This window comes from Chelmon rostratus, chromosome 19 (genome assembly GCF_017976325.1).
Source record: "Chelmon rostratus isolate fCheRos1 chromosome 19, fCheRos1.pri, whole genome shotgun sequence".
Classification (NCBI taxonomy): Eukaryota; Metazoa; Chordata; class Actinopteri; order Chaetodontiformes; family Chaetodontidae; genus Chelmon; species Chelmon rostratus.
This window is the reverse complement of record NC_055676.1, coordinates 13,924,932-13,939,225: the sequence shown is the minus strand read 5'-3', so window position 1 is coordinate 13,939,225 and position 14,294 is coordinate 13,924,932. Positions and strand designations below refer to the sequence as shown.

The following is a 14,294-nucleotide window of genomic DNA, read 5'->3' as shown; positions in this document are numbered from 1 at the left end:
GTACTGTTTTCAGGTGAGTTTATATCAAAAATGCTTAGCAAATAAATCATCACATTCTGTTTGATTTGTTTGACACAACGTCCCAACTTTTTTGGAATCAGGGCTGTAATATGTACGTAGCTGCTCAGGAGAAGTCATGTGACATACTGCACGTCTGCAGAGGTGGAGATGGTAAGGCCAAGTTGGTGTGTGTCAGGCAGGGGGGCAAAGCGTGACATAAAGTCCTCCTACTGTTTCATGACTACCGAATGGCGAGGTTAGAGAATGGCTGTTCTTTTTTTTAGCAGGTGATCAGTCTCCTCCATCTCCCGTCAAGCTCGTGTTGTCCTCAGGATGAAACAACCTGCTGCACCCTGCTGGCCGACAGCAGCGCCTCACTTTAGTCTCAGTGCAGCTGGGTCCACGGACCGCAGCACTGATCACAATCTCCATCTTCTTTTTTTTTTTTTTGTCTTCTTTCTCAGTAGAAGCGCTTGCGTCGGCTCTCGTTCCAGTGGCTGTACACCACCAGGCCGATGACGATGAGGAAGATGCAGCCCAGCATTGAGAAGAGCACGGTGAAGAAAATGGCTATTCCACTCATCCCTTCTTCAGTCTGACTCACTGGAAGAGAGGACGACAAGAGGGAGTAGAAGGTAGGTAGCGAGCTGATGGAGGGGTGAGAGCGAAGGTGATAAAACATGGTGTGTGTGTGTGTGTGTGTCTTACATCTGAGTAGTTCAATGTTATCCACACTGGGTATGGTTATCTCCTCTTCCTCCTCTTCCTCTTCGGTTTTACTCTTAAACACCGTCAGTTGGTAGAGTTTCAGGGAAATTATATCATGGTTATCTATAAATGGAGAATAAGAAAATGTGATTACATTTAGAAAAAAAACACAAAAAATTGGAGGGGATTTTATGTGATTAAAGGACACTTTTGTAAAGCAAAGAAAAATGTTACTCGTGGATGAACTGGTGATTTAAACATCCAAAAATTCCAAATTATGGGACTAATGTTTCACGATTAGTATCTTGGAGTAGCCTTATATAAACAGCTAACTGTCTCGCTGGTGGTCTTGTTTGCTTACGTAGGTCATAGCAGCAGTGTTAAATTCAGACTGTTTCATAGTCGGTTAAAAATTCCTTGTAGTATGTTTAAATACAGAAAAACTGAATTATTTGACAAGAAGCACTAAATTGCATTAAATTTAATTAGCATTAAATTGGTCTCAAGCTATGGGGACACCGATCCTGCTGTGAGTCTACTTCCCGACGTCTGCATTGCTGCCCAAATTTCTTCACCGTCACGTGCTGAAAGTAAAAATATAATACTGGGGTTCTATGTTTGATCACTTAAAGGATCAATTCACTGAACCGTCTTATCTCTAAGTATCTGTCATAGCATGGCAAGCTGCAGTGCATGCATCAATACATTTATCAGTGGTGTCTGCATCTTCTACAAGGTTCTGTTTGTCCTAAATCAATGATACAAGCACAGCCAAGCAACCATCTTTAAGGAGCTATTGAAGAACTCTTGTAAAAACAGCCAATTCATCAAATTCAGACATTACATTCAAGTCTTTCTGATGTCAAACGTCACTTGAACTGGTTGATCGCCGTCACTTAATGAGCTGAATGTGAAAGCGGTTTACCTGAGAGGTCTCCAGTGATGGCTGTTGCTCCGAAATAGTATCCCTGGGGAAGCCGCACCCCGGGTATGTCCAGACAGTCCCTCCACTCGTGCTGCCCGTCGATGTCTATCATCACCTGAGGACGGAGGCAATCGGGAGGCAGAAAGTAAATATGTCGGCTCTCGGCTCTGTTCCCAGGTGCAGGTTTACTGAGATGTCTGAATGGATTTGTGAGTAAAACCTACAATTGCTTCAAATTCGGACACGGACTGATGCATAAATAACTGATCAGATTTTTACCCAACAAAGAATTTAGTAGATTTGCCTTTTGGAACAGAACCTGGACAATGGGGATGTCATTTAGAAATATGCTACACTCTTAAGCCCATAGTTACCATTTAGCAAAAGTTTTGCTACTAGAAATTATTACAAAGTCAGCTGTTTTTTCCTGAGAGACTAAGATATTTGTCTCTCAAGTTTTGGTATTTATCTGTCTGTTAAGCCCTTCTTCTTCTTCTTCTTCTTCTTCAATCTGAATTGTGCCATTCTCAATAATTGCCAAATACCTGCCTGTACCTGTGTGGACTCTTTCTTATTCTGCTCTGTCTGTACTTGTCACATTATTTTATTTTTTAGGTAAACCATAAACAGAGTGTTGCTGTAAAAGAACATGCAGGCTCAGCCAACCTGCACTTTATAAATATAGGTTAAATAAATATTAGCGAGTCAAGCTCAGTCCAGCCAGTGTACGCTAATGACAGGTTAGACAGGTGTGGACATGAGGAAGTGTCTGCGTGTCCTAAGCGTGTTATTGTTGTGGATAACTGAAGACGGAGATCACAGCGCGGGGTGTGCGTCTCTCACCGTGAGCCTGCGGCGGACGTATCGGATGAAGAGGAAGGTGTCTTGTTTGAGGTTGCGCACCATGGCGTTGCAGCCACCCAGCTCTGTGGGCCGGCCGTCCCGCTCGTGGTCGTAGCTGATGGTGCCGTTCCCAACCATGGCCAGGACGAAGGGGAAGATCCTCTTGTGGTCAAAGGAGGGAAACAGAGAGATGAGGAAACACTACACTCCACTACACTACATTTATCCGACAGCTTTAGTTACTAGTTACCTTACAAATTCTGATTTTTGCACACAAAACATATGAAGAGTTTAGAAAATATGATGTTTTAAAATCTCATTAGTTATTAATCTCATTAAAATCTTAGTAATCTGCATTGCATTCCATCATAGTGAGATCTGCAGCAGTATATATTTAGACTGTATTTTCACGTCACTATTTGAATCGTCAAAAAATCTCTGACGTAGTCGGAGGAAATGATACTGTTCTTTATTTAGAATTTCAAAAAGTCACTTTCAGTTGCATGCTTTATTTTCTAGAGTTGTCTGCATTTATCGTTTTCAGATTTTGCTGAGGACCAGTGAGATTACACATTGGGTTGGGATCAAATGTTCCAAAATGTTCCAGTTACCTGTGTGCGAGGAGTGTATCTTTTCTTCTGCGCCTGTCTCCAAATGGTTGCACAAAAGAACACAAAGACAGCCCTTTTACACAAATCTGCAAGAGCATTTGTCCGTGGCTTGAGATTGCTATTAAGCCAGTTTTACTTTTCCATGACATATGAGATCTAAGCAGTGCATACCTCCAGGTGTTTCTCCTCATTTGGATATGTGTCCACAAACACACCCAAGCCAGTGAAGTTGTCCATATTTCCAAATACAGGACCTGTAAAAGAATAAAAAAGACAGAGTGTTAATAATATATATAAATTTGTTTCATACACAATAGATAATTAAAATGTCTTACAGCGTTTACCTTTCTGCATGCGTTCCTTAGTGTACCAAATGGCCAACCCATCACCGTTCAGATTCTTCTTTCCTTGCCCGTGAATCTTAAAGTGTACCTGCATCTCCCAGTCCTTCAGATGGCAAGGCTAGAAACACACACACAGGTTAAATAAAGCCACTGAGATACAGCTACTAAAGCCATTCTCTATGTGCACTCCAACAAACAGGCTAGAAACATTTCAGAAAAAAATAAGAGATAGAAAACCAGAGGACCTGACCTAGACGTAATTAGTCGAACCATGAACAGGAACATATGGCTATTTGTCACCTCGATCATGAAGGTGACATTCTATAGAGTATAAAGGCTACAATCTAGTACAGAATGAAGTACTCATAATAAATACTTTAAAGAATATTACAGATCAAAGACAAAGCTGACAGAAGTGTTGGACTAAGAGGAAAAAGGTGCAATTACAAATCCATCTGCTTCTTCAGCATCACGGGCAGCGCCATGGATTTATCAATACACAGCACAGTTAGGCTGCTGATATTTCAGAGCCGTGGTCGGGGCCATAGATTCTAAGCTGCACAAACCTCAGTCAGATAAAGGATCAATGAGGCAGGCAGACTGGACTAACAGCTTAACCAGGCCATTGAGGGATGGAGAGGGGGGGACTGCTGGTTAACAAGGGTGCTGCATTGTAAGTGGGATGGGTGGGATACATTGCAAGGCTGTTTTTATTTGACTTCATTAGTTTTAGCTTGGTGAACCCTAACCCCCCTCAGTGCACCCTGCGTCTCCTGGCGGTTACGGTGACTATATCAGCTACAACAGCTGTTTTTGAAATACAACACTGGCTTATCACAAGACAGTAATGCTTCAACTTACTAGTACAAGTTAATGTGTACTCACAATGCGGCTCCATACCGCCCCCTGCCTGCTCTGCATGTCAGGTGTGAGGCGCACCTGGTCGGTGGTTACCATGGCATCCCCCATCAACTCCCAGTGGGCGGAGCCTAACGATCCCACACCTGAGCACACAAATAGTACCATCATGAGAAAAGCTGACACAGCACAATGGTGGTCATTGAGCCTGACGCCAAAGCGCCCCTGCTTTGTTAATGAACAAAACATCGGTAAGCGTGAGAAAAAGCACCCACAATGTCTTTAATGAAGCACAATGTCAGGTAATTAAACATGGCGCATATGGATAATAATATAAGTGTATGGTTGGCTGAACGATACAGCAGCAAGATTTCATCTGAAGGACGATAACGTTGAAAGACAAAACAAGGTATTTTAGGAGAACATGAGCTCAAGCATGTAATTTGATCGTTACATGAATTATTCTGGAAACATCTGTCCCCTGCCCCTGTGAATCAGTACTACGGTAACACTGAAAGGAGTGTATAACGGGTACCTTGGTAAGGCTTGGAAAGGGAATACTCCCGCTTCAAAAACTCTTCCATCTCGTGATCATCTTCGGCAAAACACCGGCTCGCGGCAAAAATAAGAAAAGCGAAAATCCAGTGTGATTTAAACGACATTATTTTCCGTTTGAATGGTGTTTTGGACTCCCTGTAACGATGACTCCTGCTGACGGCGGCCATCGTGGGTCAACACTCATCCCACCAACTCAGTCAGCTTCCTTCCCATTGGGTTACTGTGTTGCATGGCTCGTCACGATTGGTCCTTTCGATTGCCAATCAGAATGCACGCTTTTTATTGGCTTCGCCGTACTCTTATTTTAGACCGTTCTATTGTAAAAATGAATCAATTAACTTATTAAACTGGACGTGTGCCGCTGCAACAGAGCTGTAATGAGCTATGTTATGATATTTTGACAATCCTAATCCTGGTAATAATCTACGTATTCTTCTGCATCTTCCCTACTTAAATTTCTCGAACATTCATGGTCTATACTGCACCTAATTTTAAGTACTGTCACCTTATATGACTGAAATAGAGCTTGTCAGTTTTTAATTTCAAATGCAGGAAAATGCAGCCTTTGGCACTTATTTAATCGCTTCTCTCATCTATTGATAACCCATCTTCTTAATCTACCCTTGAAGTGCCAACTTTTTTCCCTTTGTTTCAATATTCAAACTTTTCCAACAGATCTGTTATGAATTTTGTCTGTGTGCGCCACAGAAGCTGTGGAATAATAATAATGTTAAAAGTGCAAGATGGTGTCTTACAAAGGAACCTAACAATGCTCTGCCTGTATTTTGCATGCATTCTGTTGTTTTAGTTCCCATCAAGTACAAACACACAACTGTGGACTTTCAGTCATTCTAAAACTCTCATAGTGAAAAGGTGGGGGGGTATAATTATTTCACTGCTTTACACATGAAAGCCACAACACACATAAAGCGGAGGAAAAAAGTAGTTTTGCTGCCGCCCTGTGTCGACCTGCGGGGGTGGATGTTCCTGCAGCCTCTGAGTATACATCCATGGTTGGATGCTGTAGTTAAGATCACGCCCCCTTCACTGCCCCTGTTGTGTGTCGGGTTTCCTACGATCCTCGCAACGAGTTTATGTAGTACAGCACACGGGGATGGAGTAAAGGCAGGAAGGTATGGATCCAGTTGAAGAAAAACCAAGCAAAACGGTCGACATTTACCGCGACACATGGGTCCGCTTCCTGGGTATGTATTATTATACTGCTTTACTTGTGGTAGCTCAGTCCTGAACGTACCGTAACAAACCAACGGTAACTGTAACGTTACAGAACACAGTTAACGTTACACTGGAGCTGTCATGACCCTGAAGTCGTGCGCTAGCTTGCTAAAGGTTAGCATAGCTGGCTAACTTCTCTGTTAAAATTCTATTTATAGCAAACTGGTTAAGGACATTTTGTCACCACAGCACGTAATGGGCGAAGTCCAAGTCAGGACAACAATTTCGTGCTTTTGTTTTTATGTGTATTAAACGCAAGCGGCTGACTAATGTTACCTATTGCGTTAGAGTTGTCCCTGTAGCTCAGCCCTGCCTCAGTGAATGTAGTTGTTAAGCAAGTTGAGGCAGTGACTCACACAGCCACGAAGAAACGCCCGGAGGCAAGACCAGACTGAATACCGGCACACTGTTGTAGAAAAAACTTAGTATCATTTCTTGTTTCCCTTGTTGTCCTCTAATGGAAACACGAGGGTCGTTCCTCTGTCACACAGTCAGCTGCCATCTGTGAAGGGCATGAACAGAGGAAAAATGCTGAAGGGCATTTACACTGCAGCAGTTGCCACCGTGCAGGCTGTTTCCCTGGTGTACATGCCTTAATCTGCTGCTCCTCCACACAGCTTACATTGACCAGCAGTGACCATGCAATGTCCTGAAAAACAGTTTATCCCCTCCAGAAGCATAATCTGTTTGCTCTCATTTTAAATCCTGTATGCGCTGTCATATATCTCTCTCTACATTTACCAGCTTGTAAACAGATATTGAAAAGGGTTGATGCAGGATCAGTGTCTGATATTTGTGTGACTTTAGTCCGACTATGAGCCATATTTTTTTTAAACAAATGTGAAAAATATAGTACAATGTATGGTGTAAAGCAGATTTCAAATGCAAAGCCATTTTTATGTAGGAGTTTAAATTTTAATGTTGCATTTCTTTTCATACTTGTCATTTTTGTACATTAATACTGTATATTAGTATAATACTATGCATACTGTATTTTCTTTATTAAAATGGTTACTTAATATGTCATGCCTCGTTACAAATTTTTGCAAAGAATCAGTTTCTTCGCAGCACTGGATTCCCCCATAACTCACTAGCATGCCTGGAAAAGATTATTTTTTACTGCTGTGGAAAAACTGTGTACTGGTTATGTAACAAAGACCAGATTTAACCTTAAATGTGGCTGTTTTATCCAACTGAATGAGCTGGGAAGTCCAGAAATCATTGCAGCCGTCAGATGTCTCTCCTGAGGAGTTCACTTCCCCTTATGTTTGTGTACTTATTCACTGACACGGGCATTTTGGAAATGCGTATTATTGGGCCCAAGAGCCTGATGGATCTGAAAGCCCTTTTTAAACCAAAGTTCTTCGGTGGAGATATACAGCAGGCTAATTGTATGTGGATATTGTTAGAGCAGAGGTAGGATTGCCTGATGTCTTCGAGGTGATGTAGTATCCCACATCATTTTAAAACTCCACTAATGGTAAATAATACAGCAGCAGTGGCAAGCTGTAGATCAGAGCCTGAATGTGGTTGTTGGGCAGACAGTTCATCTTTATGTTTCTCCTATTCTGGCTGCCAGTTATTGGGCATCTCTGATCCTTTCTTATATTAGTCACCAAACGAGCCGTCACACCTTGCTCTCACCCTGCTCTCTCGTTCAATCCTCATCTCTTCTGGTTGTCCTGCCTTTATCATCTTGTGAACACACACACTGTCTCTGCAGCACACCTTCGCCCTGGGCTGAGGACAAACAGTGAATCACAAAGTGTAATCTGAAGCCTTTGCTCATGGGCCAGAATTGGAACCCAGCCTATATGCCAGGGCACGGTGTATTTTATTATTATTAACGAAGTGCCTTGCCGAAAGATATCTTATCTGGGCTCTACTTGTTATCATGTTTTATTATACCAGTACAGCTCCTTATCACCTTGTGCTCACAAGTGCCTCTGGAGTTCCAGATCCAGTAGTTACTTTACTGCCAATTTCACTGCTACAATATTAACCAGCAGCCGAGAGCTAGGACCGAGTTCCATAAAGTTGTCTCGTTCTCTTTGCCAGTCTGTTCCCCGCAGACGTTTTGATTTGTTACAGTAGTAGTAGGGTTCGCACAAAGTTTTCAAAGTCTGGAAAATGCCTAATTTTAATGGTCATGTTATCGAAGTTGGAAACATGGTTGAATTTGAATGTACTTTTTGAAAAATGCTTGATTCCGAACACAATCTGGTGTTTGATCTGCACTATGAATAATCATGATCAGAACATACAATCAAAGTTCATAAAAACAGATGGTAAAATAAACTAAAATAAAATAAAGTGACAATATACATTGATTGATGACGGTATCAAGGAATTTGGTAAACTTTAGTTTTGCAATTTGCATGTATTGTATTTAGATGTGGTGATAAAGGCTTTAAGAGTCTGGAATTTTTTGGTTTAGATTCCTTGAAAGTCCTTAAATTTTACTCTTTACAGTACAAACCCAGTATTAGAAGGGTTTCATTGTTTCATATAGACATAACGAGTACATCACATCCAAATAGATATTTTTTACTGTACCACTTAACTTTCACATTTTTTAGGACTTTGCACAGTGTAAATTTAACTCAACTTCTAGTCTTCTCTGTTCTCAGGAATGTATTGCTTGTTGCGCCTCCAAATGTGATACACATATTTCTCCATCGGGATGTTGGGTGTGCAGCAAACAGCAACTAAACGTTACACAAGCTCAAATTGTTGTGGTCGAAAAAGGAAAACAAAGCTGTCATGTGATTTGCTCTCTTGCTCTCTCGGAAGTCGTGGAAGCATGATTCACTTCTGTATGTCTCTGAAGGCTGAATCTCAATGAAATTCATAAAGCAAAAAAAAAAAAAAAAAAAAAAAGGCGCATCCTGTTTCCTGTAAGCTCCTCCACAGTTGTGAAATCCTGCAAGACACTGTTTTGGACAGTATTTTAATCACCGTAATCATTTTAGAATATATTGTGTATACTCAAACTATGATTGCACCATTTGTTTGTTTCAAGGACCTAATGATGTTGCTGTAGGAGATTTCTCCTAACTAATGAATATGAATGAATACAGTGATTATTTTGGTCGATGCACAAGATAAAAATCTTTGGTGTTTTGATAATCCACTAAGTAGTTACAAGGATTAATTAAATTGAAATAGAAGTCTATAATCTGGATCTAAATCTTATCACTTTCCTCACCAAATCCTGATTTGATTGCCTTATGTGGAGAATAAAGACTTAGAAGCCTCAAAACTGATAAGTGTGTACCACACTGACTTCCAGTGAATATTCTGTTTTTATTTAACTGACACATTTTTTAGGAGAAAATAAACCAAATGTTGTTTACTTGGCTGTGATTAACTTTACTTGGCTCTTAAGTAAGTCCTTTCTTCTACACTGGTAGCACAGTAAAGTATAGTCTTTGTACAAGAGCCTCATTTGTGCCAGCAGTATCAGAGACAGAGACAAGAATTTGGCTTCACCACCGTCATTGAACCGAAGATAATACTTCCCATGTGACAAGTAAATTTTACCAGTGATTTACATGTACTGTGGTGTATGGCACAGGTGACTCCTTAATAAAGAACCAAGGGCGAGTCATTCAGCCCTTGTGGAAGAGGTTTTGCATAATTTTCCAAATGGAGCTGGAGAAAATGTTACAGATGTTGCATACCCCAATCTTACAATTGTTTTTAAAATAAATGTATTTATAATCTGGCTAAGGTTATAATGCATTTAGAGGAGAGTAAGAAGGTTAAAGTCTTATCTGCATTTGTGTGTATATGCCCACAGGATACGCCAATGAGGTTGGGGAGGCTTTTCGTGCCCTGGTGCCAGTGAGTTTGGTATGGGGCAGCTATGCTGTGGCCACTGCGTACGTTACTGCTGATGCTGTGGACAAAGGGAAGAAAGCAGCTGTGGTAAGATATTAGTATTCGTATGACCCCCATTCCAGAAAAGTTCGATTGTTGTGGAAACCTAAATAAAAACAGAACGCAATCATTTGTGTACAGAGTGTTCCCAAAGCATGTTTCCCAAGGCCATGTAGTAATATCTTTTATACAGTCACGTGTTTTTTAACAAAGTGGTGAACCTCGCCCTGTCTTTGCTTGAAACATGTTGCTGGCATCAAATTCAGAATATGCATGTATTTACAAAAAGTTGATGAGATAAAACATTAAATATATTGTCTTTGCACTGTTTTCAATTGATTATAGGCCAAAAAGCATCAGCAAATTATCACATTCTGTTTTATTGATGTTTTACACAGCGTCCCAACTTTTCTGGAGTCAGGGTTGTATGTGTCATCTTAATTAATAATCATATTGGTCAATTTTTTGGTTATTTTGATTTTAGAAAGACATATAGATAAATATTAGGTTAACATCTGTTAGATCACTGGTTCACAACATGGGGATTCAGGGCCACTACAAGAGATTACAGGATCAATCTAGGAGGTCATGAGATGCATTAACAGAAAGCAGACAAAAATATTTCTGCTCCATAAAGTTGTGCCTCTCTTTTCTGCTTCTGCTGTGCTGCTTCAGGCCTCTAGAAATGATTCAAATTCAGTTAGGATAAACACCCACCGTCAGAGCTGGTGGGCGTATGCATCTGGTGACAAACAGTAGATATAGGCAGGTAGATCACAAGACAAAAAACCTGGGAGCTAAGAGCAAATAGAACAGGGTCCCTAAATAAAGAAGCTAGAAAACAGAAACTAGAAATCGAAAAGACAAAAACCTGCTGTGACCACCCTCCTTTTCTGTTCCTCCATGTGTCCCTGAAGGCTCACGGGGACAACCCAGGGAAGACGACGCGGGTGGCGGTGGCAGTGGTGGACACGTTTGTGTGGCAGGCCCTCGCCTCCGTCATCATCCCGGGCTTCACCATCAACCGTGTGTGTGCCGCATCACTATATCTGCTGGGCAGAACCACCAAGTGGCCCCTGCCTGTCCGCAAGTGGACCACGACGGCTATAGGCCTCTCTACAATCCCCTTCATCATTACACCTATAGACAGGTATTTGTGTCTTTGTATGGAAGTTGGCTGTGATGTAAGATTTGATTTTAAGGGTTAAGTTGCTCACGCAATTGCTGCTGTGAAAATCCAAAGCTCCAAAAATAATTTAAAAATGCATAAAAAAGCCACACTGCTGCACTAGGTGACATGTTCCCTCTGCATGTTCCTGCTGCTGGAAATACTCAGTAAAGCAACAACTGTGTACTAATTTGAGCTGAAAATAGCTCCTACAGTTTGTTCCGGTTTCAGCGACGTTTGCTAAAAACTGTTTTAGGAAATGGCTGAGCCTTCCTTGAAAATGAAACCATGTATTTGTGAGCTGTAAATCTCAAGTAGGAACAAGGAGTGTTGAACTAAACACATTGTCGGTTTTGGTCTTTTCGTGGGATTTGTTGACGATAAGAAAAACATAGATTAACACGGATGTATCCTTTAGATTCATGACTTTGAAAACACAGTCCTCACTTATTTAAATGAAAAATTCAAATGTCAAGATCACAATGTTTCCACTTTCTGCACCCTGTAGGTCAGTGGATTTCCTGCTGGATTCAAGCCTTCGCAAGGTCTACAGCGAGGGGGAGAAGCACAAATAAGGAGGGATCATGCAGGACAAAGTGTCGCCTCCTGGGTAGAGACCAGTCCAGTCTAAGTAGATCTGTGCTGATTATCCACCACTGTGAAGCACTAAAGAAGAGGGATGAAGGATTTCATGGATCAAGACTCTTCAGTTAGTCAATAATTAATAGATTTAAGAATTATGAAATTTAGGTCAAATTATAAAAAGGGAAAGTATCCCCCGGGATCCTTAACTTTAACCTCTCAGGGCCATCTGGGTAGTAACACCAAAAAATCTGTCAATATTATATTCCCCGTCAAAGTGAAATCCTGCTTCTTAAAGTGTTTTCCCGCAGAGATACAGTTTGCTCTTTGCCTGATGTCAGACAGAATTGTCACCTCGTTACACTCAAATCGGTCGTTTTGGTGGAGTGGGTGGATTCAAAGATCTGGACCCAGGCAAGTGTGCTGCTGTATTCCTGTGATCTGCGCAAAAGCCTCCAAGGCTGCCCTCACGGTTTAGAGTCGTGGGCTGTGGCTCACCTCATGTCCAGATGTCAAAGAGATTTAATATAAATCCACACTTGCTGTAGTAATTAGCCATAGTCAGTGGTACTGTAATGAAAGGCCAAAAGCCAGTTTGCCATCATGACCCTCTTATTCATTACTTACTAAAAATTCATTTTCTTTCTTGTTTCTTCCTGAAAACAATGATGTCTGTTACATGGAATGGATATTTTAAGTTATCTTGTTTGATTCTAATTTTGCTGTTGGTCATGAGAGCCAAGGTTTGCACTGGGGGGCATTTTTACACCATAGTTACAATCTGTGTTTTTCTTTATGGTATGGCATATGATCCTCCTAAAGTACATGTGCTTGTAGTAGCAGCAAGTTTTACATGTGCAGCGAACGTCACAAGCATTTGAATTATTTCTCACCAATACTGTAACTGTCAGTTTGTAGTCAAGCAATCTTAATGTACAATACCTGAACTTCTTCAGTCTGAAAATGTTAGACATACCAGAGGCAAACATCTTTGACTAATTTAAAACTGTCTTTCCAGCATCTGGAGTCAAGCTGTTTTCACTCAACCTGGCTCCAGATTGATCTGAGATGGTATGTTATGATCTGACTTTAAAATATCACACTCCTTCAAGCAAGCTTTAAGAAGAGCAGATCTAATCCAGCTATTAGTTATATTAAATTAAATGTGGAACCTCTCAAATACTTGTGGAGGTCAGTGACGTACCCATGCAGGGGTTTAAGGGATTGTTTCAGAGATCTACAGACACTGCATGTCTGTATATTATTTCCAGAGCTTTTCTTTCAGGAGCCAAGTGATATACTGTATCTAATGCTGAACTATGCAAGGGGAACAGGTCGTTGTGTTTATACATGAGATTTGCGAACTACAGGGATCATTACATCGAGTAAAAATGTTGCGAAGTAATAAGGGAAATGTGATGCAAAATGTAGCTTGAAATTTGGATGAGCTGAAGACAAAGAGGAACAGACTGTGCTGGGAACGGTTATCAATGCCAGTTTTTGTGTCAGCGTACACCAGTGTACCATTTTAGCAATAACCCTTGTTTAACATGTTTCTGTCGTACCATATTCTCTTTCCTATGAAGGACGCGGCTCGCTTCGTCATGCTGAAAGAAAAGATTGTGAAAACTCGGGGTGCACCAACTGTCATGTTTCTACTTGCTGGTACTGAGCAGCGATGCAACCTTTTCTGTACTATTTAATAACCAGACAAAGCCACTTAAACAATACCTCTTTTTTTGTTGGCTTTTTAAACGCACATGCTCGAGGCACCAGTGTGTGCAGTATTAGATGTTTTCATCCACTGAAGCACAGTTTACGTTTAGCTGGTGTGAGTGTAAGGTGTCAGACCTTTTTCACGCAGAATCTGACTTGTCAGAGCAAGAAAAGCACCGGTTTGAGTAACAGAGGTGTCAGATGTCGACACATCCTTTCTTTAAGAGTTCTAAGCCATGCCAATGATTAATGGTGCATAGTAGCATGGCCCTCAAACTGGGGCACTTCAATGTGACGCACACATGAGTAATGTTATTAATCATAGATGTGCTTTTCCTGCTGTGACGTCGATTTGTCGGCACAAACATATTGGTGCATCCATAGTGAAAATCTTTTTATTCGTATTAAATTTTAACATTTCAGATTGTACACATAGCTTCATTGTATTGTATGTGTGTATTGTTGCATGCTGCGAATGAGAAGGAACGGTTTACTTACTTAACATTTTTGACAGTTTTCTCTTGTGGCAGTGTGTTCGGATGTGGGTTTTATGAGTCATGTTTTCAGCCTTAACTGGAAAAAAAAAAAGGCAAACCTCAACCTTTGTTCTGTGTGCTGTCATTCACAAGGTGGAGATTATTTTTTCAAATGTGAAAGCAGCTGCTGAAATCAGAAACTCTATTACAATGGACACCCAATATTCAGCAGTGCTATTCTGTAACAACTTCTGTAACACTGGAGAGAAATAAATAAGTTATGTAATGACAAGCATGTGTGGTTTTTCTTTCAAACATCACAAATCCTACTATAAAATACATTTGGTCTTAAATTAAGTCTGTTTTTTAATCATTCCTGCAGTTTTT

The 14,294-nt window shown here is 40.8% G+C and overlaps 2 protein-coding genes across 2 annotated transcripts; one reads left to right on the top strand and one right to left on the bottom strand.

Moving 5' to 3' along the window:
• Nucleotides 1-5,019, bottom strand: lman2la (lectin, mannose-binding 2-like a). Its single transcript, XM_041960292.1, has 9 exons — nt 4,825-5,019; nt 4,317-4,435; nt 3,432-3,549; nt 3,259-3,341; nt 3,088-3,120; nt 2,477-2,638; nt 1,634-1,748; nt 709-831; nt 1-603 (listed from the first exon to the last, which is right to left on the bottom strand). The coding sequence occupies exons 1-9, from the start codon at nt 5,012-5,014 to the stop codon at nt 461-463; spliced, it is 1,086 nt and encodes a 361-aa protein (XP_041816226.1). The 5' UTR covers nt 5,015-5,019; the 3' UTR covers nt 1-460.
• A 900-nt stretch (nt 5,020-5,919) lies between these two features.
• On the top strand, nt 5,920-14,090 carry mtfp1 (mitochondrial fission process 1). Its single transcript, XM_041960365.1, has 4 exons — nt 5,920-6,052; nt 9,886-10,013; nt 10,883-11,115; nt 11,642-14,090. The coding sequence occupies exons 1-4, from the start codon at nt 5,983-5,985 to the stop codon at nt 11,706-11,708; spliced, it is 498 nt and encodes a 165-aa protein (XP_041816299.1). The 5' UTR covers nt 5,920-5,982; the 3' UTR covers nt 11,709-14,090.
• The last annotated feature ends 204 nt before the right edge of the window (nt 14,091-14,294 follow it).